The sequence below is a fragment of the Macrotis lagotis genome, chromosome 5, assembly GCF_037893015.1.
Source record: "Macrotis lagotis isolate mMagLag1 chromosome 5, bilby.v1.9.chrom.fasta, whole genome shotgun sequence".
NCBI lineage: Eukaryota > Metazoa > Chordata > Mammalia > Peramelemorphia > Peramelidae > Macrotis > Macrotis lagotis.
In genome coordinates this window covers 26,210,357-26,236,266 of record NC_133662.1, presented here as the reverse complement: position 1 = coordinate 26,236,266, position 25,910 = coordinate 26,210,357, and the positions used below count along the sequence as shown (strand labels likewise).

The 25,910-nt window shown below is 33.7% G+C and overlaps 1 protein-coding gene across 1 annotated transcript in view; it reads left to right on the top strand.

The window, feature by feature from the left end:
- Positions 1-25,910, top strand: part of CYP39A1 (cytochrome P450 family 39 subfamily A member 1) — a 134,422-nt gene that overhangs the window by 10,016 nt on the left and 98,496 nt on the right. The window contains exons 2-5 of the mRNA XM_074237105.1: positions 3,107-3,242; positions 7,905-8,079; positions 17,599-17,748; positions 21,796-21,883. Coding sequence (XP_074093206.1) covers positions 3,107-3,242; positions 7,905-8,079; positions 17,599-17,748; positions 21,796-21,883 — 549 coding nt within the window. The remainder of the gene's footprint in view (positions 1-3,106; positions 3,243-7,904; positions 8,080-17,598; positions 17,749-21,795; positions 21,884-25,910) is intronic.

Below are 25,910 nucleotides of genomic sequence, written 5' to 3'. Positions count from 1 at the left end.
CCAACACAAGAGAAGCTTACTCCCTTATAGTATTGTCTCTTTCCATATCTGTTGATCAGAGGAATCATAAATGAGTTAAACATCTGGCAGCTCAAATTAAAGTTATTACCAATGGAACACATTATCTCCTCACCTTCCCTGTTTCTCATAAAGCAGCTCGTCAGTCATTAAACATTTATTAAAAGCTTACTATTTGCCTGGCAATGTACTAAGCCCTTGAAACAAAAAGTCACAGAGCATTGAGGGAAAAATAATACATTAAAAGAAACTGAAAAAAAGGAGAGGAAGAGAGTGGATACTACAAGACTACTATTCCTAAATTCCTAAACTATTTTAGTAGCTTTGCCAAGTCATGAAGAGTCAGACATGAGTGAAACATCTTAAAAAAAAGCACAGATTTGTAAGGGGCTGTACTGAAGACCTAAGTGGATATTGAATGTTTTAATGAGCTATTACTAAATCCCAGGACTGCCGATTTCATTCCATTTTTTCAATGACTTCCTAAACTCCTTTAGAATTATAAACTCCTTCACGATCTAGCCCATCTTGTCTTTCTATTTCACATTAATGTTTGTCACAAATTCTGTATTCCAGCCAAAATGATATATTTCTCTCCTCCCCATGTGTTATATTTCATCTCCTTACTCCTTGTCTCTCATTTCCTCACCCTGCACTAGAATGTGGCTTGACTAAATTAAGTGACTTATGTAAGGATAGTAAATAATAAAGTGGGTTTTCAAACTAGATTTTCCAGTACTCCTACATCTTACTGAGCTGTATTTTTCTGGGTTACCATATTTCTCCATATATAAAATGCACCATTTTCTAAAAAATTTGGGGCCTAAAAACTGGAAGCTTCTTATATAATGGTTATAGATTTTTTATTTGTATTTCCTGCTTTTTCATGCTTGTTGTCTTTGCTCTCATTGTTTCACATTTGTTACCAGTATATTAGGTTTTGCTACATTCTGCCCAGAAATGGCTCAGAAAATATTTTTGTACAGTGCTAAATTCAAGTTCAAAGTGATCCACTTTGCAAAAGTGAATGAAAATCGTGCCCCTCTAACTGAGAAAACAATCTGAGACTGGATACAGGAAGAAGGAACCCTACTGAAAAATGCCATGGCAGAAGAAAGCCATGAAACACAGGTCACCAAATGACCTGATTTAGAGAGGAAATTGAAGAGATGACTTGAAGAGCAAAGGGCCATTGGAATTCCTGTGTCCACAAAGATGGTTCAGCAGGAGGCAAGAAGAATTGCTGATGAAAAAGAAGTGTCTGATTTTAAAGGAGTATACAATTGGTGCTGCAGGTTCATGAAACGAAATGGACTAAGCATTTGTCCATGCACCAGAGTTGCCCAGGGAGAGTTTGTGGTCAGCCACAGACCAGAGCACAGGCGGGAGAGCAGTCAGAGCCTCTCCTAAGACAGTGATTCATTATCAACACAGATTAAGGACTAACTAATGAATGGGAGTTTTGACAGTGATGAGGAGGTTATGAATTTTATGATGAGTTCATTAACTTTACATAATTTTTTTTCAAATTTCAGGTCCCCAAATTAAGGTGCATCTTAGTTTATTCTTTACGTGTGTGTTTTTGTGTGAATGTGTGTGTTTTCTCTTTGTTCTGGGTATTACTTGTTTGTTTGTTTTCTGAGGTTTACTACTTTCTGCCAAAATATTTTAATGAGCCCTTGTAGAATTTGTGTTACAAAGTCCTTATGAGTAGAGTTATTGGAAATTATTAGCAATTTGAAGGTGAAGTATTTGGATTTGAGATTTATGCTATAAAAATGTTTTTTTTCCTTTGGTTGAAACTATTGAGTAAAAAATAATTGGAAAGAAAACTAACAATAATCAAACAATAATAAATATTAACTTCTTAACAATTTGGTGACTGACGGGTAGGTAGGTGGGTATATAAAGCTGAATATTATGTGTCCAAGTTTTCAAAGTAATTGTAATCAGATTTGGGAAATAATACATATATGTGTATGCATAATCTTGTGTTCCTACATATCTAGATCTAGATATAATTATCTATCTATCTATACAAAATATATATATACATACACATTTGCATATTCACAATATGGGTTATATAGGCATAGTATATGTAATATATAATAGTATAATATATCATCTCATTATATGTTATAAGTATCTGCACATACATACATGCACACACATATATAATTTATATTTTGGAATCAGTTGTATGACATGGTAGACACTAGCAAAGGACCACTCCATATGGCATTCCTACATCAAAGAAGGTGTTTATGCTGTGTGAGTGAAGCAGAATTACAGTAGTAAAAACAAAATATGAGATGTGTAGATTTAAAGACATCTCCACTCCAAATGTTCACCTGTACTCTTTGTACCTGACCAAGGGGTAAAGCCTCCCAAACTCATGTTAGTAAAATCAGTCACAGTTGGATACACTGTACCTTGACTACAGTTTTCAAGAAAGAAGAACATTAACCACCTAGTATGTTATTGTATATGTATACAAATAACTGTAGTACAAATAAATATTTGATATGTGCATAGAAGAAGTTAAAGTGTCTCTTAAACTTGCCTTCTTGAGTTGCCACATTTTCCAGACACACTGCACTGACATAATTTGTTGTTTGTACCCAAGTTGAATTTCTGGTGTGTCTTTGGGAATCAAAGACTCTAGTCAATCTGCACCAGATTGAGAATTTTTTGCAGATGAGAGACCCTTGTAGATAAATAGACCATCATCAAAATAAGTGATCTAAGAAAGAAGAAGGAAACTGGTCCTTGTGTAATTTGCAGCTGATTATATCTTAGTAATTATTAATAGAAAATTAATTTGTTATTAACTCCTATCAAAATAACAGCCATACATGAATCTATTTATATTTACTAATAAAATTATTACATGACAAGATCTATATAATCAGTTTTAAAATTTATAATGAAATGTAAAATTAACTATAATTTTTATTTTTTGAATCATGTGCTTTAATATTTAAAGTCTTATGAGACAATTTAAAAGACACACTTATAGAGTGAATATACAGATAGTAATTTGTCTTTCATAAACTATGTGTATAATAAAATTTATTTCTTTCAGTATGGACCAGTATTTACAATTTTTGCTATGGGTAATCGGATTACCTTTGTAACTGAGGAAGAGGGTATTGATGCATTTTTCAACTCAAAAGAATTAAATTTTGAACATGCAGTGGAAGACCATATCTATCGAACAGGTAAAGAATTTTTTTATATATTTCATTTGAAATAACAGTGCTATTGAGTGATTTTTGTTTACTGTATGCATTAGTTGATTGAGTAGTGAGTAACATAGTAACTCAGAGTTACTTTTTCTCCTTTGGCTTTAATTGAAAGGAATAGTAAAGATAATATGCAATAACAAATTTAGATAGTACTTTGACATCTCATAATAATCCTATGAGGTGAATAGTACCTTATTTTATAGTTGATTCAGATTCAAAGAAATTGCTCAAGATCAGATCTAGTAAGTGTTAAGAATCAGAGCTGGTACTTAAACCCAGGGCAGTCAGTCAGAATGTCAACATTTAGAACTCTATATTGCAAGCATTTATTAGGTATCTATATAATGTGCCTACTGCCACGAATTATGGTTAGCACTGGGGTTACAAAGAAAGAGGAAAGACAATCATTGCTCTCAAGGAGCTCACAATCTAATGGGGAGATGATGTGAAAACAACTGTGTACAAACAAGTTACATATAGATGTTGAATTTTTATCTAAAATAAATTTCTGAGACGTTCTATAAGAAAATGATTTAATAGTGATACTAGAGAGTTACTGTTAAATCTAGTCATCTGATTCCTCAGTGATGTGACAATTTGATAGGTTTACAAAGCTTATCTTTATAAGAAAAAAAGGAGCTATGTTCATCAGGCTATTTCATAGAGTTTGCAATATTCAGCTGTTGGGCATCTTGGAGTTTCTGGGGTGGGATAATTGCTTGGCTCAATATTGCATTGGTTTAGAGCTCATGTCTCTCATTCTATACATTTTTTTTTGAGAGGCATCTTTCAGTGATCTTTTAAGAATTTCTGTCATAGGTCTAATATAGCTCACTGAAAAAGAAGGAGGAACTGGAGTAGCTAGGGGCACAGTAGATAGAGCACTGGCCCTAGAGTAAGGAGGACCTGAGTCCAAATGCAGCCTCAGACACCTAATCATTACCTAGCTGTGTGACCTTTGGCAAATCACTTAACCCCATTGCCTTGCAAAACCTTTTAAAAAAGGGAAGGAACTTATTAAAAGGAATAACATAGTAAGTCAATACCTACTCTATAGCTGTCTGTAAAGGGCAATTCCCCTTTTAGTAAAGAGTCTTGTGGTATCTAAGTTTAATCCTATGATTCTATTTTATTTCTATAAAAATATTTTTAGGCTGATTCTAACTATCTACTATTAATTCCTTTTAAATCTTCATTCACTAAATTGATAGGTAACTTAGGGTTAAAGGAATACTATATACTATTAGGCCTCATTTATTTTTGTGGATGGCAGCAGGGCAAAGTAGCATCATGGATCTCTACACCTACCTTAGGTCAGGTCAGTTATTTAAAAGCAAAACAATAAAGGCTGAGTGCCACGGATGACCCGGGGGGTCACCTGCAAATTTTCCCAAGGGATAATTGAAGCTGTTTTTGCTTTACTCAAGGTAGTTTACGTTTTTCTGTGGGGTCATAGTCCATATTCCCACTTCGTCCTTCCCACAAACTTGGTTTTGCATATAGTATTTTAGCTTTTCCAACTGATATAATGATGAAAGAACTTTTATTAAATCTGAATGCCAAGGCATGGAAATTGGAAAGGACTTCAAAAATGTATTGTTTCTTTCCCTAAGTCATTCTATTTGTTGTGTTTTGCAAAAGTATACTGTAGAGTTTTTCCTATATACCAGGAATCAGATGTTTAAGAAACATTACTCCTATCTCCTTCATGTTTTTATTATTTATCTTTTGAAAAAATTATCAATAGAGGCATACTTAAGAAATATTGAGAGTTCAGTTCCATACTGCAACAATGGTGAATATCTTAATATGATTTTCTTTGGGTTTCCGTGGTGCATCTAAAAGTCTTGTTTGCATTCTACTATTGAGTGTACACTACACTGCTTTCTCCCCCAAAATCAAAATTATCTGAGCTATCAGAAAATTGCAATCTTTTTGCTGGTGGAGGGTTTTATTGATGACTGTTGAATGAACAGAGTGGTCATTGCTGAAGACTGGCAAGGCTGTGGTAATTTCTTAAACTAAGACAGCAATGAAATTTGTTGCATCGATTGACACCTTTTATTTGAAAACTTAGAAACCAATAAAACTCTTAATTGACTTAATTTCAATATTGTTGGGTCTCAGGGAATAGGAGGCTTGAGGAGATGGAGAGAGAGATGGGAAAACAGCCCATAGGTGGAACATCCAGAAATATATTTATCAGTTTAGTTTGTCATCTTATGTGGGTGCAGTTTGGAGCATCCTGAAACAGTTACAGTGGTAGCATCATTTATCTCAGATCACCAATAACAGATTTAATAATTAATAAAAAGTTTGAAATATTGTGAGAATGGCCAAAATGTGACAGAGACATGATGTAAGCACAAGGCTTGGAAAAATGATAGCCATAGACTTGCTTGATACAGGGTTGTCACACATGTTCATTTTGCAAAAATCACAACATTGGTGAAGTATAAAAAAAAAGCAAAGTACATCAAACATTTTGCATGACTTATTTCATCTACTGTGACATAGAAAACAAACAATTAGGTAAAACCAAGTAACACAAAGGTCATGGCAGTGTATGCAACCTTCTTCCTTAGAATCTCTCTTCCAAGATGTGTTTCATGTGCTCTTCTCCTGGGCCAATAGTAGTCACTACAATTAGTTAGAAATTTACTGCCTTTTAGTGTTATCATTCTCTTGTATTCATTATTCATATTTTTGGGCATTCTGCTTACTTCACTGTATCAATTCTTTGTGTTAACCTTTTCTTATGGTATAATAATATTTCTTTATGTTCATATTCTACAATTTATTCAGCTATCTTCAAACAAAGGACACTTCCATTTATTTCTATTTTTAAAAATCTATGAATATTTTTATATATAAATATTTTCTGTCTTATGACCTCTTTGAGATATATGACAATAATCATCTTGATTTTTTTATAGCATTCAAATAAAATAGTTCCAATTTCTGTTCCTCATCTTTCCCTTCCTCTTCCTAAAAAGGATCAGATGAAAAACAGTGTGGTATATTGAAACTACATTTGAAATTAGAGAACCTGGGTCCATAAAATAGCTTTACTGCCTACTATCATACATGACCTTAAATTATTTTTTTTGGGGGGGGGTTATTTTCCTCATTTGTAGACTGAAGATATTGGGAAAAGTCACCAAATCTCTACAACTTAGTAAGGTAAAGAAAGTATTTTAATTTACAAATTTTTTAGGTAACAAAATAGGTACTTTCTAAAGTTCTTTCCATTACTAAGCCACTCATTGAAAAGAAATCAATGACTTTTAGGATAAACAGTGTAGAATTTGAGTGACTATCCTTATTATTCATTAATAAATAACTTAAAGAATCAATTATAAAAATACTTCTTAGTCAATCCAGGGGATTAACTTTGCCATATGTTCCCTTGGTGATATTCTTTCCAGACCAGAATTACAAAAATACTTAAAATAGAAGTTTAATCTTGTGACTTTCTCTCTACCACTCAGCTCATTATCATTTGTACATCCTAGTCACCTAAAGTATATACTCAATTAATGCAATCTATTCATTTAAAATTTTTCTATTTTAGAATTTTCTCCTGTCCCTGCTCAACAGAATAATAATAATAATGATGATGTTAATGGTGATGATGATGATGAAGAAAAATGAAAAACAGACCCTCATGACAAAGATGTCATGGAGATTGATGATATGATTAATCCTCTAGTCATACTTTATTTAGAATCTTTCAAAATTATATTTTTCTATAATGTTGACATTGTATGTATTGTTCTGAATCTGCTCATTTCATTTTCTGCAAGTTCATAGATCTTTCTCTAAAACTTTCCATTTCTTCATTTATTATGGTACAGTAATAATCCATCACATTAATATATATATATATATATATATAAACTATATATATATATATATATATATATATATATACACACATAGTTTATTTAGTTGACTATGCCTTTAATTTGAAGTTTAGGCTACTCTGCTAAGAGCTATTATGAGTATTTTTCTTCATATAAATCCTTTTCCTCTTTTTGACCTCTTTGGGTGTATGGTAACAACAGTGTATTATTAGCTCAAAGACTATGCACAATTTATTTTGTTTTTTTGACACAGTTCCAAATTGCTTTCCAAAATGATGGGAAAAATTCTCAATTCCACCAGCAGAGCACAAAATATGCCTGCTTCCTCTCAGTCCCTCCAATTTTTGTTATTTTCTTCTTTTGTCATTTATGTTTATCTGATAAATAAATACACACACACACATATATGTGGGATAAAGCTTTAGATTTCCTTTATTTTCTTTTATAGCAATTTGATATATTTTTTTCACATGGTTGTTGATATAGCTGTTCATATTTTTTGGAGAATATTTTTTTCATAAATTCAGATATTTAAATTACTAATGTATTTGGGGTAAATGAATTTTATCAGATGCCCACTATATTTAATATTATCCTAAACAAGATGTGCAGTGAAGAAGATTATATAAGACCAAATATTTATGCATTGTTCTCTACTATTTTTCTTTGCCACAAAAATTTATAAATTTTAACTATGAATCATATATGTCTACCACATATATATGTTTAAAACAGACATTTATAATTTAAAATAATTTTCTCCTTATAGTATCACTTCCAAAGAACATCTTTTTAACATTCCATGGTCTACTTTATGGTGTAATGAAAAACAAAATGAAGATTTCCCATCTCTATCAATTTAATGAAAAATTGGTAGAAGAATTACATGAACAACTGGAGAGTTTGGGTACTGATGGAGAAAAGGATCTCTACAACTTAGTAAGGTAAAAGAAGCATTTTAATTTACAAATTTTTTAGGTAATAAACTAGTTATTTAAGTTTGGCACTAAGAAAAACTTTCTGATTTGTGAGAGGTTGTGTACAGTTATACAGTTCCACAGTTATCACTTCCACATTATGACTTTTCCTACTGTGGCTTCCATATATTTTGGGATGACATAAATTCAGTGGCAATTTTTTTGGAGTTTAAATGACATAGAAAAAAAGGTTAAAGATTCAAAAATGCATAAAATATATGTATAGCATTATATAATTTCAACCTAAATTTTACAATAAGACTGTAATACTCCATAAGAGAAAAAGAAATTCAGACATCTTTTCTAGCACAAAGGGAGAGTCAAAAAGTTTTTTTCAGATTTTTCAGATTGTAGGGACACTGTGCCCCTAACCCCCCACTATGTGTCAGGGATAATTGTACTTTGGATATGCTGGGTTTTTTATTCATTCATTATTTCATCTATGTATTTATCTATTGTTTATCCACTCCCCATTTTTATTTACTTCCTTTTAAGAAATTTTAATTTTATTTATTTAATTTTTGTTTCATTCAAGTTCCAAAATGTCTTCCTGTGCCCCTTTTCACTCCACACTTGCAAGACTATCATTTAACATACACACATACAGACACAGGTGTATAGAAATTAAACATATACACATATAGACACAGGTATGTATAAATATACATACTTCTATTTTATCCTTCATAGGTCATTTTTTCATTAATTTGAGTATTTAAATTACTCAGAATAACCTAGATGATTTGGTTATTCTTCAACCAATATTGTTGTTACAGTATCCATTATTCTTTTAGTTTGGCTCATTTCACTTTTTATTATTTCATCATTTCATTATAGCACAGGAGAATTCTACCTTATTTACTTACTTTGTGGGGGGAAACTTCCCTAACTATAATGTATAGTATTGAAAATATTGTATATAACCACATGCATTTATTCAAAAAGTATAGCTAACACTAAAACTCTTATGACTGTCATCATTATTTGGTTAATTTGAAAGGAAGGTTTGAACTAAATTGTGTATGATGGGGTGATTCTTAAAAAAAGTGTATGTAGTTAGAAGGGTATAAAAATTCTTCTAGAATTAGAAAGAAATAAGACAAAGATATAGTAGAGGGAAAAGATAAGGGAAGGACTTTTAGAGGGTAGGCTAAGGAATAGAAGGGTAAGATAGTAGGTAGAAGTAAAGCAGAGGTTCAGATAGATGGAGGAGAAGCCAAGATAGTGCAGTAAGGCAGGAGCTCACCTGAGCTCTCCTCTGAACCTCTCTAAATACCTTTATATAATGACTCTAAAAAATTCAAATAATAAAACTCATAAAAAAGATATAGTGAAACAATTTTCCAGTCCAAGGCAGCTTAGAAGATTGGTAGGAAATGTCTGTCATGCCTGGGTGAGAGTGGAACAAAGTCCTACTGACCCAGCCCCTGCAAACCAGGTGTAGGCAGAGCTCTCAACCCATAGATGGCAGGGGAGTCAAACAACTAGTTGGAAGATTACAGGCATGTTTTTGCTAGCACCTGAGTTCAGGATTCTGGTGCTTCACATATACTCAGATCTGGGTTGCAATCATGACTGGGTTGCAGTCCTGAGTGGCAGTCCCACGGTTGAGGAAGCACACCAGAGTTTATGGCCAAAGTGGAGTGAGGACCCCACTTGTGGTTCCAGGGAAGGAAAAGAGTGTTTGTGGTTTCTCATAGACCAGAGAAGAGGATAAGAGAGTAGTAAACACACTCTCCTTAGATCATGCCACTTGGGAAAAACTGAAAACTTAGTGGTCCTTAGCAGTATCTTTGAAAATAGCTGCACAAAACTCCTGAAGCTTAGGACAGTGTATTATTCTGTGCACTGGAAGCAGAGCCTTTCTTTAACAAAGAACTAATATTTCAAGTAAATAGGCCAGGAAAAAAAACAGAAAAAAATCTAATCATAGAAAGTTACTAGGTAACAAGGAAGATAAAAACACATACAATGAGGAGAAGATAACAAAGTAAAAGCTCCTATATATCAAAACCTCCAAGAAAAATATGAATTAGTCACAGACCATGGAAGAGCTCAAAAAGGATTTTGAAAAATTGGGAAGGAAACATAGATGGAAGAAAATCATGAAAAATGAATTAACAACAAAGGAGACACAAGAAAATACTGAAGAAAATAACACCTTAAAAACAGACTAAGACAAATGGTTTTAAAAAAAGGTACAAAAAGCTAATGGGGGGGAAGATGCCATAAAAAAGGCAGAATTGTACAACTGGAAAAAGAGGCACAGAAATTCATTGAAGCAAAAACCTCCTTTGAAAAGTAGAATTGGCCAAAAGGAAAACAGATACAAAAGCCCATCGAAGAAAAGAATACATTAAAAATTAGATTGGAATGGAAGCTAATGAATTTATGAGAAATCAGTAGAAAATAAAACAAAAGCAAAAGAATAAAAACACCGAAGACAATGTGAAATATCTTACTGGAAACATAACTAATCTGGAAAATATATCCAGGAGAGACAATTAAAAATTATTCAAGTACTTGAAAGCCATGATCACCAAAAGAGCCTAGACATCATATTTCAATAAAGGAATACTTCCCTGATATGCTAGAACCAGAGGATAAAAATAGAAGTGGAAAAAATCTACCTCCTGAAAGAGATCCTCAAATGAAAACTCTCAGGAGTATTATAACCAAATTCCAGACCTCCCAGTTCATGGAAAAAATATTGTAAGCAGCCAGAAAGAAACAATTTAAGTATCATTGACCCATATTTGGAATAATACAAGATTTAGCAGCTTCTACATTAAAGGATACTAGGACTTAGAAAATGATATTCTGGATGGCAAAAGAACTTGAATCAAGAATCCACTACAAAACAGAACATACTCTTTCAGGAGAAAAGATAGACATTCAGAGAAATAGGGGACTTTCAAACTTTCCTAATGAAAAGACCAGAGTTGAACAGAAAATTGATGTTCAAATACAAGACTCAAGAGAAGTATAAAGGGGCATTATAAATTTAAACTGTTTACATTCTATATGGAATGATGATACTGCTAAATTAGAACTTTTTTCTTTATTAGGACAATTTGAAGGAGTTTATAGGCAGAGGATACTGGTGTGGGTTGAATATGAAGGGATAATATCCGAAAAAAATAAAATTAAAGGATGAGAGAAGAATGTACAAGGAGAAAGGGAAACAGAAAGATAGAATGGGGTAAATTATCTCACGTAAAATGGGGCAAGAAAAACTTTTATTGTGGAGGGGAAGAAGGGGAAATTGAGGGGATAGTGAGTGAACTTTACTCTCATCAGAACTGGCTCAAAGAGGAAATGGTGTACATACTCAGTTGGGTATAGAAATATATCTTACCCTTCAAGAAAGTAGGCAGGGCAGGATATAAGAGAAGAGGAGAGGAATAATAAAAGGGAGGACAAATTGGGGGAGAGGGTAGTTAGAAGCAAAACACTTTTGAGTAGGGACATGTGAAAGAAGAACAAATAGAATAAATGGGGGAAATAGGATAGAGGGAAATAGACTTAGCAGAAATAACTGAAAAAATTTTGAAACAGTTTTTTTCTGCCCAGTTCTCAAACATAAAGAGAATCAAGTCAGTTTTACAAAAGTAAGAGACATTCCCTAGTTGATAAATGATCAAAAGATATGAAAAGTTTTCTGATGAAATAACCAAAGCTATCTGTAACTATATGGAAAAGAAATAGTCTTATTAATTGGAGAAATGCAAATTAAAGAATTTTGAGTTACCATGTCATGCTTATTAGTTTGACATGTTAGAGGAAATATGGGAAAAATGAGATATTAATGCTTTGTGGAGTTGAGAACTGATTCAACCATTCTGTGGAGAATTTGGAACTATACACAAAGGGCTATAAAACCATGTATACCATCTGACCTGGTAATGTTACTACTAGATCAGCATCCCCAAAGAGATAAAAAACAAAAAGGAAAAGGATTTATATGTTCAAAAATATTTATAGAGCTCTTTTCTGTTGGCAAAAATTTGGAAATTAATGGAATGCCCATCAATTGAGGAATCATTGAATAAACTGTAGTATGTGATTACGATGAAATAATATTGTGCTATAAGAAATGATGAGCAGAATACTCTCAGAAAAACCTGGAAAGATTTACAAGAGCTTATGTACTGTGTACAAAGTAACAGCAATATTCTAAGATGATCAGCTGTGAATGACTTAGCTATTGTCAGTAATACAAAGATTCAAGACAACTCTGAAGGGCATATGATGAAAATGCTATCCATCATCTCAAGAGAAAGGACTGATGATGACTGAATATAGATTGACGTATACTTTTTTAAACTTTATTTTTCTTAACTTTTTTATCTATCTTTTATTTCACAACATGACTATTATGGAAATGTTTTGCTTTACTACACATTTAATCTATATTGAATTACTTGCCTTCTCAATGAAGGGTGGTGGGGAGGAAAGAAGGGAGAGAATTTTGAACTTTACATGATGGAAATGAATGTTAAATAATCTTTTTACATGAAACAAGAAAAATAAAGAATTAAATTGGAAATTTAAAAAAATAAAGCAGAGGAGTGAAGAAGTATAGGTAAGTAGGGTGACAAGGATAGTGAGGAACATACATTAGAAGTAATTGCAGGGGTGGCTAGGTGGTGCAGTGGATAGAGCACTGGCCCTGGAGTCAGGAGTACCTGAGTTCAAATCTGACCTCAGACACTTAATAATTGCCTAGCTGTGTGGCCTTGGGCAAGCCACTTAACCCCATTGCCTTACAAAAAAAAACTTAAAGAAAGGTAATTGTAGCTTAGAATGTGAATGGGGTGATTTTACCTGTAAAATGGATAGCAGATTAAAACTTTTAAACAGCATGTTGATTTCAAGAAACATTATAAAAATGAGAGATTAAAAAAAAGACAAAATAAAGGTCAGGAAAAGAATTTAATATGTAAAAAGCAGGAATAATAATTATGATCTCAGTCAAAGTTAATATTAAAATAGATTTAACCAAAAGAGAAAAAGATACTATATGTCAGCAATATTATTTTGTACTATTTAAAATACCTTGACAGTATAAAATACCTGAGTATATTCCTGCCAAAACAGACACAGGAACTATATAAACATAAACATAAAGCATGCTCTTTTGCAAATAAACTCAGATCTAAATAATCGAAGTAATATTTATTGTTCATGGGTAGGAAATATCAATATAATTTTTAAGATGAAAATTTTATGTAATTAATCTATTCATTTATTCAGTGTCATCCCAGTTTACTTACCAAAAAAACTATTTTACTGAATTAGAAAAAAATACCAAAAGATCAGGAACTTCAAAGAAACCAGGGGATATAGTCAACAGTATCAGACCTTAAACTACACTATAAGGCATGAGCATGATTGAAATGTAAAAAGAATAATTTTGATTATTTTAAATTGAATAAACAATAAAACTTATCTAGCCCAAAATAGAAGGAATAGGCAATCTTTCAGATAGCACTGGAATTTTGCTGTGGCATAGGAATTGATAAACTGATTGATTTAGAAAAACATGGAAAGACTTGGACTTATGAAATAAGAAGAGAAAGATAATAGGATAGAAAGCATATATATATATATATATATGAGTATGAGTATATATATATGTGTATATGCTTGTAGATATCTATATACACATATATATGCATCCATCCTTTATTGTAGCCTACTTTAAGGAGGGGGGGAAGGGAAGAAAGCAAGAAGAAGCAAAGAAAGCCTGGGTAGCTTTGAAAAAAATGTGTAATATTTATTATATAGGTTTTCTTGAATTGACAATGTATTTGTTTTATATTAAATCCTCTCTTATGATCTGCTATGTACATGGCAATTTTTTCTTTTCTCATTTTGTATTAAAGTTTAAAATTTAAAAAAGTACCAAAAAACAAGTGTAGCTACCCAAGTACTCTTCTTGTTTTGATCCTAATATTTATTGATATCTATATCCAATAAGAGAAAGTTAGTTCTTCTTAGCTTTGCAGATTGGCCAGAGGTCTTTTCCTTCCTCATTCCCTATCATAAATCCAATTAATGCATGAATCAAAAGATAGCACCCACATCCCTTTACCATTACTATCTCAAAGTCCTGTGGCAGAAGGCAAGTGATGAAGCAACAGGTGCAGATACACTGGGAGCTGTAGTCACAACCCTGAATGCAGGTGGTGCAGACCAAAGTGTCTTTTTCTCACTAGAAGCAGCAGTGGGATTTGGCAGCCCTCTGATAACTGAGCTTTTTAGGATCACACTGCTCACTTATTTGTTTGATGAAGGGATTAGAAAAGGTGCCCTAGAAATTGTCTGCTTACCCAGCCCTGATTACCAAGGCAGGGATCTCACCCTGTGATGGAGACATAAAAAAATCTACAAAAACTTCAAAGGAGATTCCATCAGAGCATGGGATATGTGCACACTCAAAGACAATACAAGATCCAATAGACCTGAAAAATGAACAGCTCTTGTTGCAAGAGAACTCAGCAGGTATCATATCCAAATAGCAGCCCTGAGTGAAACAAGGCTGGCAAATGAAGGCCTGCTTACTGAAGTTGGAGCTGTTTTTTCTGCAGTGGTCACAGTGAAGGGGAGCATTGTGAATCTGGGGTAAGTTTTGCAATGAAAACGAATCTAGTCAACAAGATTGAATGTCTGTCAAAAGGAGTGAATGACAGGCTCATGACAGTGAGATTGCCACTTGTAGGAAAATGTCATGCCACCATCAGTGTCCATGCTCCCACCATGATGAACCCTGATGTCGTCAAAGAAAAATTTTATGAAGACATAGAGATCCTTATCATCATTGTACCAAATGAGGACAAGATAATAACTCTGAGTGACTTTAATGCTAAGAGTAGGCTCAGATTTCCAGACATGGCAGGGAGTCCTTGGGAAGACTGTAGTTGAAAACAGCAACAGCAAATGGTCACCTGCTAATGAAGACTTGTGCATCTCATGATCTCATCACAAACACTCTTCCATTTACCTAAATTGAATAAAACTTTCTGGATTCACCCTTGCAATAAACATAGGCATATAATAGACTATGTCTTTAAGGAGAAGAGACAGATAGGATGTGAGAGTGATGAAGGTGATGTGTGGTGCAGTGTGCTGGACTGATCATAGATACATCCTCTCCAAGCTAAATATGCACATTAAATCAAAGAAATAACCCCATGGCAAAATGACTAGCAAAAGAATTAATGTCAAGAGATGAGAGTGTCTTTCTAAGCAGGAACAATTTGTTGCTAACTTGGAGAGAAAACTGAACAAATACACAATTGACAACAATGGAGCAGAAAAAGAGAGGGCGGCTTTCAGAGATCTGGTATACAGCACTCAGTTGCTCTTCTGGGTCAGAACACTTGCAAATATCAAGACTGGTTTGATGAAAATGATGGAGAAATACAGAAGCGACTAAATGAAAAATGAGAAATCCACAGGGTTTGCCAGCAGAATAGTTCATCCATTTCTAAGAAGGCAGCATTTAATTCTATTAAAAGGGAAGTATAAGTGAATCTTACTTGGCTCAGTAAGAAGGCAGATGAAACTCATTTTTTTAAAGTTTTTGCAAGGCAAATGGGGTTAAGTGGCTTGCCCAAGGCCACACAGCTAGGTAATTATTAAGTGTCTGAGACTGGATTTGAACCCAGGTACTCCGACTTCAGGGCCAGTGCTTTATCTACTGTGCCACCTAGCCACCCCTGAAATTCATTTTTAAAATGCAGATAGTAACAAATTAAAGTTCTTTTATGATATCCTGAAGGCTATTTATGGGCCAAAGACCTATGAGTCATCTCAATTACTCAGTGCTGATGGACCAACATTGATTAAAGTTAACGACATGATCCTAGAGAGATGGGCTGTTTACTTCCATAGTATTTATAAGAGACTATCATGAATCATTGCAGAAGCCATTCATTGTTTACTGCAAGTTGAAGTCAATCTGTCCTTAGCTGAAGTTCCAACTGAAGAAGAGATTTTGAATGTCATTAGGTTCATTTCAAGTGGCAAAGCATCAGGTGCTGATTCTGTTCCAACTGAGATCTACAAGGTGGAGGTCCATTTCTCATCCACAAATTGAAATTTTCCAGGTTATATATGGCAAGAATTCAAGGATGCCTCCATTATTCATCTCTGTAAAGGCAAAGGGACAGATCGCCCTATGACAATCACGTGGATATTTCTCCTTTAGTCATTGCTGGTAATATTCTTGCTAGAGTCCTTCTCAGTAGGCTCATCCTTCACCTAGAAGATGAAGCAGTGTGACTTCAGAAAGGGTCAAGGAACAATCACCATTGGTGTTTGCTTCCCAACAACTCCAGGAAAAATGCCAGTAGCAGAACAGAGGTTTGTATATCAGATCTTTGATACCATCAGAATTTATGGAAGATTATGTAGAAATTTGGTTGCCCATAGAAGTTCATCAGTCCTGTATGTCAGCTTCATGGTGGCATGCTTTCCTGGGTCTGGATCATGCTCTTGTGTGATTTTCTGATCACCAATGGAATGATACAAGGTTGTGTCCTTGCTCCAATGCTTTTTAGCATGATATTTTCAGCCATGTTATTAAACTCCTTCACTGAGGATGAACATGACCTCAAGGTCAACTACCCCACTGATGGCAAATTCTTCAATTTAAGCCAAGACCAAAGGAGAGGGAGTGTTGGAGCAGGATCTTCTGTTTGTGCACTCAATTCAGCCTCTGAAGCTGAGAATCAACAAAATATGAATTGATTCTCTGCTGCTTGTACTCATTTTGGTCTAACAATTAACACTAAGAAAACGCACTATCAGCCAGCATCACACCATCCATATGTAGAACCATTGGTTGTGGCAAATGGAGAAGTTTTGGATACTGTTGATAAGTTCTTTTACCTTGGTGGTATCCTTTCTAGGGAGGTACACCTTGACAATGAGGTTGATACATTCTTTGTTAGAGCTAGCTCAGTATTTGGGAGTCTCTGAAATAAAGTAAGAGACAAGAGTTATTTGACTGTGAAACTGAAGGTCTGCAGAGCTATTGTGCTGACCTCATTGCTATATGCCTGTGAAACCTGGATAGTCAAAGTGCCATGTCAGGAAACTGGATCATTTCCATTAAATTGGCTTAGGAAGATTTTGAAGATCACCTGGCAGAAGATACCAGGCATTGAGGTCCTTTCTTGAGCTAAACTGACTAGTATTCCAATATTACTACAGAGAGTGCAACTGTGATGGACTGGACACATTGTTAGAATTCCAGACATACACTTGCCAACAAAACTGTTTTATGGCAAGCTCACAGAAAAGGATCAGAAGAAGTGATACCAGGACATAGTGTTCAGTAATTATTTGTTAATGATGATCTGATTTACTACAGTACTTATAGTGGGGGGTTGTATATTGTTATTTGACTTCAGAGGTCCCTCTGAACTCTACAACCATGAACTTTGGTTCTTATGATTGATTGCTTGTTTTTCCTAGGTATACCTTGTATCCTGTCACAGTGAATATTATTTTTGGCAAAGGCTTATATCCAACAACCCAGAAGAAAATTCAAGAATTCCATGAATATTTTCAGAATTATGATGACGGTTTTCAATATGGGAGTCAGATACCTGATTGTTTCTTAAGGTAAAAAGTTATTTTATCTGTTTTATTCATGATCATAATTCTATTCTAAGGAAAGAATGAGTATAATGAAGAAAATCTTAAAAGAGGCCATGTAAAATCATATGCAAGATTTTTAAATAGAGGGAGGATAAAGATATTTCTTTGTGATTTTTAAATCTGGGTACAAAGAGGGGATAGCCTGTACTTATCTTGGTGAGGAAGAAAGGAATGTTAGAATTTTGTTCCTTTTTTCACCTTCACTAACAGTTCATTATAAGCTCTAGAGCTATAAGAATCCTACTATGCCTTAGTTACAGAGACCAACTGCTGAAACAATGAGAATCAGACACTGTTGCCCTTACTCTTTTTTGAGAAATAAAGTGATATCTGGGAATGATAAACTTCCTCTCATAGCTGATTTAAGTTAATTCTTTATTTTTCACAAAATAAAATGAATAAAAGAGAAAATAATTTAATACTAATGTTTTGACAATTTCTTAATTCAGAGCTATCAACTTTCCTCCATTTCCTCTGTTTCTCCCCCCTCAAATAAAGTAAATATGTTTTCTTCTCCATTAATTTATACACTATTTTCTTCCATTCACCTAATCTCATTAGATTGTCTTCAATAATGAAAGATAAGAACCAACCAACCAGTAGTAGTTGTTCCCTATGTAATAACACTTGTTCTTCATAGTTTGCCAAATTATTTTACAGTAGTTCAGAGAATCACAGAATTTGAAAGTTGGAAACACCTTATCCTTCATCAATTTTATATCCTATATAAAAGGTGTCCTTACTATACTATATTTGACAAGTGGAAGCTTAAAGATCAGTTAGGAGAGGGAACTCATTACCTCTTGAAGTAGTCCTCTTCTGGAGAACTCAAATTATTAGGAAGTCATTTTTTTTTAGTTTTTTTTTTTTGCAAGGCAAATGGAGTTAAGTGGCTTGTCCAAGGCCACACAGCTAGGTAATTATTAAGTGTTTGAGACCAGATTTCAACCCAAGTACTCCTGACTCCAGGGCTGGTGCTTTATCCACTGTACCACCTAGCCGCCCCAGGAAGTCATTTTTGATATCAAATATAAATGACCTTTTTGGCAAATTTGGCAAATTTCACCCATTGTTTTTGGTTCTTCTCCTCTCACCAAACCTCATGTAGAGTTTTATATTTGTTCTGGCCACATGATTCAAGGAAATTGCCAGTCTGGAGAATGTTCAGAGTGGGACAACCAAAATGGTGGAGTCTTGAATCCCAGTCATTTGAAGATTGGTTGAAAGAATTGGACTTGTTTAGCCTAAGAGAACAGAAGACGCAGTGAGAATATGATATTTTTCTTATAATTTGAAAGGCTGTCAGGTAAAGGAGAAAATAGCTTAGCTCAGTTTGACTTCAAATGGAAAGAACCAGAAGCAGTGGGTAAAATTTGCAAAAAAGGGCAATTTAGGCTTCCTAGATCATTTTGGGATCTTTCAGAGGATAAAGATTTGCAAGCTGAAATAGAATTAGTTGGCCATTAATTTTAACCCAATGACCAAAAATATCCCCAATATGCCATATCCCCCCAAATATTATCTGGGTACTTCTTGGTGATTTTCATCTCTCTTTCTAGAAACTTTGTTTCCTCTTAATGCAGCCTAAATTCTCATGAGTTTTTTTTTGCTTTCTACATTGCTGATTTATACCTAGATTACAGACCACTAAAATATTAATATCTTTTTCTGTCTATTCATATACCTCAATCTTATACCCATGATGTTGACTTTTATAACCAAGAGCAAAACTTTGTTTATCTCTAACTTCATTTAATTAATATTTTGTTCAATTCAAGTATTTGATAAAAGTATTCAACAGTGCAAAGTCAAGCACAGATATTTGGAGTACTCTTAAAAATCTCTTTCCCCAGTAGTGTGGCACCATTAACAACATTATTCTTTGCGTATGCTCATCCCACTAAAGCAGAATTCATCCAATTATATTATCATTTAATTTGTATCTTTCCACACAAATAGTAAAAGTTATTTTATCAAAAGTTTCAATAAAATCTATACAAACTATTTCCACAACATTCCACTCATCTACTGGTTAAGTGATTCTGTTTTAAAGCAGCAACAGCAACAAATGGGGTTAATCTGGCATGATCTGTTTTTGATGAAATCATTCTGGCTCTTTGTAATCACCAGGTCCCTTTCTAGATGTTTTCCAGCCATCTCTTTGATTGTATTTTTCAGCATTTCCTCAGGAATGAAAGTCAAGATCATTGACCCGCAGATTATATTATATTATCTTCCATTTTACAGAAAGTTAAGCAAAACTTTTTCCCTTCTCCCATCTCTAGAACTACTCATGTTTTCCACAATCACTCAGACATCCTTGCCAGAGTCCCAGAAATGACATTTCCTAGTCCTCTTACAATCTAAAGGTGTTCTTCTTCTTAGTTGGGGAATTTGAATCATCCATAGAAGCTAGTTTCTCTTTTATAATTTCCTTACTTATCTCTCATGCCATCTCCCTATATATTCTTTTATGTTTTGCCATTAGAGTACAGAGTTCATTTCTCCTTTGCAGAGAAAGAAAGAAAATAAAACTGAAGGTTCTTCCTCCTCTCTATTTTAATTTATAATCCTTTCCACTTAGAGCGAAGGGCTACCACATCTTGCATCTTCTTTCTTCCAACATAGATTTAACCACCCCCCTCCAAAACCTAACCAAACCAAATCAAAAAAAACCCTCTCCCCTTTTGGTTGTTCTTGTTCTTAGCTTCCCCTTCCAGCCTCAGTTCATTTTGAATTTTAGTGTTCCTGACACTATATTTACAAGACTCCCATTCATTTTGCTATATATAAGATTCATCTTCATCCTTTTGTTTCCATCTTCTATTCAGTTCTTTTTATAAACTAAATTTGTCGATGAGTTTCCTGTGTATCCATTTGAGACTATTCAGATAAATCTTGTTTTCATTACAATTATTTATTATTTTTTCTTTCAGAATTTCCTTCTTGAAAATGTCTTATCTGTTCTGGGTGGCTTTTCCTTGAAGCATGAGATCCTTGCTGTCTTTTCTATGAACCCTCTGGAATCTCCTTTCCCCAGATCTAGTGTATATTCACACTATGGTTTTATTACTTCTTTATCACAAACTCCAGGACAAAATGGTCAGTTTTGTATAGGGTTCTCATCATTTTCACTCTCATTACTAGTTCTTCCCTGGTATTGAGAATCATTTCTGAGGTGGAATTTTCCTTTTTTAATTCCTCCACCTTTTGAAGGATGAAATTTTCACTAAGGCAAGTCAAGATATTAACTGCTCTATTATGCTTTTGACTGAAATCTATAGCAGATGTCTAGATAATTGAAGTGTCCTGTGATTGTCACATTACTTCTCTGTCCCAGGCTTGTGATTTATTTTCTAAAATCCTTATCTATATTCTTCTATTTTCTAAAATCCTTATCTATATTCTTCTCTTTCTGTCCTAGTGGTCTATAGTATATATTGACAAAAATAGCGCATTTCTTCCTCCTTCATTTGCTCAAATATTCTTTATTATATATTAAAACATATTAAATATACTTTATTATGTTATTCTTTATAATGCTGTTCCACTCTGGTTCTTAGTTTTTCTCATATATTTACAGCTTTTTAACATATCTATCTTTTCATCTATTCTGATTCTTTTGAAAAAAGGTATTCCCCTCCATAGCCATGGTCTACTCATGTGTTTCATCTCATCAAGTTTCAATGGTACCTATGGGATATAATGTAGATTTTTTCCCCAAAAGTGAATGAGTGGAATTGAACAGGATACTTTCTAATAACCTGTTTTATTCATCAAAATTAATTTTACAAGGATGTGTTAATTTGCACAATATCACTCCTCCCCTTTTCCTTTCTATTTATGAATGTTTATGCAAATTCATGGAATTCTAGCTTGATCTGAAAAAAGAAACTCATAGAAGTAACTTTCACAAAAATATAGCATCCTATTTTATATTTTTTGATCTTACTCCTAGCTACTTCTAAAGTGCCTTTCAAATGAATTTCTAATTTCTCTTGTCATCCATAGAAAATGGTCAAAATCCAAAAAGTGGCTTCTGAATCTATTTGAAAAAAGCATTCCTGATCTAGAGAGGGACAAAGCTTCAGATGATCTGGTTAGTATTTTCAAGTCTTTGTTAAATATTAAGTTAAATTGAAATATGTATTTTTAATGCAATATACTAAACTTTTGTTAAACTCTTATGTAAAGTTTTGTTAAAGCATTTTATTAAAAACAATGAGATATAAGACAATGAGTCTAGGGGGCAGGGAAGAAATGTTTGTCAATAAGTATGGTATAATGTGACAGAATAGTATAAAAATTTTTTTTATGAGAAGCTTTTAGAATAAGAGATCTCAAGGTAATGAACTCAACTGAGGCTTCAAGGAAGGAATAGATTGATTTTTAAGTTATGCTTTGAAGGGAGGATTTCAAGAAATGTTAGGTAAGAATATTGGGCAGGAAAAGAAAGTCCAACCAACAGAGAGGGAATAATGTAAGGAAAAGTAGAACAGAGTAAGATGGATAGAGAGGAAAATAAATAGTCCAGTTTGTCCTCATCATAAGAAGAAGTAGGGTGAAAAGTTATAAAATAATATTGTTTCAGAGACAGAAGAGAAACCTTGGACCTATACCTGAAACTATGCCAACTATGGCATATCTAACAACTGGTTAGCCAAACTTTTCTTGAAGACCAGTAGGAATGGGGAACCTACCAACTCCCAGGGCAGCCCACTGCCCTTTTGTATAACTCCAACTGTTAGGAATCTCCTTCTTAATTCAAATCCACATATCCTCTTTATAACTTCTACCATTTTCCCCTAAATCTACTTTCTGGTACAATAAGCATAAGACACATTGGAGCCAGATTGATTTATAGAGAAAAAAGAAAAAAAAATATTTGAAGGAGAGAGAGAAAACGTTTTATAAAAGGCAATTTATCACATGTAAGCTATCATGCTTTTTTTTTTCTTCTTTAAACAGAGGTTGGTATCATGATGTAGTGCATATAACAATGGATTGAGAGTCAAGTTGCCTTAGTTCTAGGTTCTAACCAGCGGTATTTCTGGGGGAAGTCATTCTGCTTCTCTGGGTTTCATTTATCTCATATAGAAATGAAAGGACTGGTCTAGATGTTTTCTAAGATGAGCTTGTGCTTAGTGTTTTGTGATTCTAACCATATTCCTCTAGAACAGTTAAAAATGACTAATATGATTCTTTCTTTAAAGAAACCATTGAAAAGGAATTAAGGGAATCTATAAAATTCAACTTTATAGCAAATATTGTTTTGCAAACTTTCTTGCTGATGCTAATGTTTGTCCTTCATTATTGAAGAAGACTGTGTCATCAGAGAGGTGATGCTGTGACAAACACATAAATTGGATTTAAGTGAGGGAGTTCTGTGCTAAGTTACCAGCCTCACTTTCTCCTCCAGAGCCATCTGGGTCCAATAGCCAGATACAAATCAGGATGACTGGGGATAGTTGTGAGGCAATCAGGGTTAAGTGACTTGCCCAAGGTCACACAGCTTGTAAGTGTTCAGTGTCTGAGGTTTCTACTGTTCCTTAGATAACACCCTGGTGTGAAAAAAACAGTGAAATTTCCAATGAAGAGTCCCAAGTATTATCCTCTCCACCCAAAAGCAAATTATCTAATTATTTTATTCATGGTAGCAAAGTTAAATAAGAAGGGAGATCATGGTAGCCTCCTTTCTTTTGAAGTTGTAAAAATTTCTGTTTTATATACAGATGGGAATTAATCTAGTTTTACCTGAGACCCTGAGTTTTGTGCTTGACATTCACACACTCAAAAATAATATGCCAAAATTCACAGGCAGGACAGAGAGTTCTGGTTTCTAAGGTTATAGTTAAAATTTCCTTAACTGTACATTATCTCAGAATAATTTAATTTTTTCCTACTTTGGAAGGGTTGGGACAGTTCTGAGCATTTGAACTGAGCAAAGACAAATTAGGTTTCAATTTACCATAATGAAATAGACAATTTTTGTACTTCTCACATTAAATATTGGCACTAGAGTGTCTGTCTTCTACAGGGAAGATTGCAAAAGCCCCATTGTGTGTCTTTTATGATTTGATTTCATTCAAAATTCATTATTATTTTGTATAGGGTCCTTGCCCTTGAAGGACTTGGAATCTATCATGGTGTTTACTGTAATTACCTTTGTAATTTATTTTGTTTTGGGTCTAGGTGAACATTTTGGAAAATAGGAAAAAATCATAATGAAGAGAATTTGTTAAATAACCATAAGGGCTTAAGTAAGAGAATCACTGAAAAATAAAATTGAAGAAATTGTGAATAGGTAGAAAGAGGTAAGGGTTGCTGAGGAAAATGTCTACTAATTAAGTTCTGCCCTTTTATAGATATCATGTTATAATTATGTCAGACCCTGATACCAAATTCATGGGAGCAAATTAAATGAAATGAAGTAGTATAGAAAGAAGCAAAGAATGGGCTCAGGATAAAATCTTTGGGGGCAGTGATAAGAGGGGACATGAAATGAGTGATGATCCAGCAAAGGAAAGGAGAACCAGAAATGAGCCATATCATGTCACAAAACCTTAGAAAGTATCCAGTATGAAAAGATGACAAATAATGTCAAATGTTACAGAGAGGACATGTAGGATGAGGCTTGAGGTAAGGAACAATCATTAGATTTGACAATTAAAATTCCCAGATGACTTTAAAGATATCTATTTCATTTCAGTGATTAGGTCAGAAATCACATTGCTGGGAATTTAAAATAGAGCAAGAGAAAAGGAAGTGGAGGCAGAAAGTAGGTACAGCTTTTTTTTTTAGGGTTTTGACTGAGAAAGGGATATAGGATGTAGAATGATCTAGAATCTGGTGATTTCTTATTAAAGAATGAATTTGGGGTATATTTATAATCAAATAAAAAAGAATAAATAGATATGAATAAAATGATTATGAGAGAGAAGGAACAGCACAGAGAGTCAGATGAAGAATTAAAATGATGATTGTGGGAGGAATTTGCAGAAGAACATGGTTGAAGATGTGGAGGTCACATGTGGAACAGTTGGTCTTGATGAGCAAAAGGGCCATTTTTTCATCAGAAACTGGAGTAAAGAAAATAGTCAAGAATGATGTCAAGATGGAGAAAAGGAGTGAAGAATTTCTACCAAAGTTACAAGAAATTTTGAATTTTAACTTTGTAGACTTTTTTGTAAACACTAATTTTCTTCTCTGAGGTTTTACTGGTCTAATTAGATTTTTGACTGTTAAAACTGTCCATCATTTAAACTTTTATGAGCAACTTACTATTTTTCATCTGGTGTTATTACTATATTTCATCTGGTGGAATTTACCCATGACCTTATGTTTTAGTATTCACAAGACATTCTGTTATCTTGTGAATTAGAGAAATACATGCAGGCCCATAGATCATTACTGCACATATATAAGGGACTAGATCTGTTCTGCCCTGATTATATCAATTGTAGGGTGAAATATCCTCTGAGAGAATACTGAGATACCAAAGAAAGAGGGGCCCTATACTAGCCACAGGGCTCAATTTATATTCTTATTTCCTCTAGGCAGTTTTATGCTGATTATAGAATATGAAATAAGAATCTAGTGAATTTCACAAATAATTGCGTAATTTCATTGTTCTAAATTAATACATTTTATTTATTCTTTCATGATTTTTGATTTTTTGATTTGGTATCTGGAGTTCCTAAAGAGGAAACTCTTTTTCTTATTGTAATTTGGCACTTTTCTGCAGCTTCCATTCTTTGAATATTGCCTTGGGCACTGAAAGGTTGAAGGAGTTGCACAAGGTCACCCTATCATTATCTCTCAGAGGCAAGACTTGAACCTCTCTTAATAATACTCAGACTGACTCTTTGTTGGTTATACCATATTGCCTGTCTAAATTTGCCTTTAAATAAAGATTAGATGTTAGAGATATGTTACACACAACTTAAAATATAGAAAGTTTCATAGACTCATTTTAGATCCAGGGTATATCTCATCTAAAAATCAAGATTGACACTTTTTGACAGAGATCATTTAATTCAGCTCTCTCATTTTTAACAAGAGAATAGGCAGAGTCTAAGAGAGTACTATTTTTCTTTTTTTTTTTTTAGGTTTTTTTTTTGCAAGGC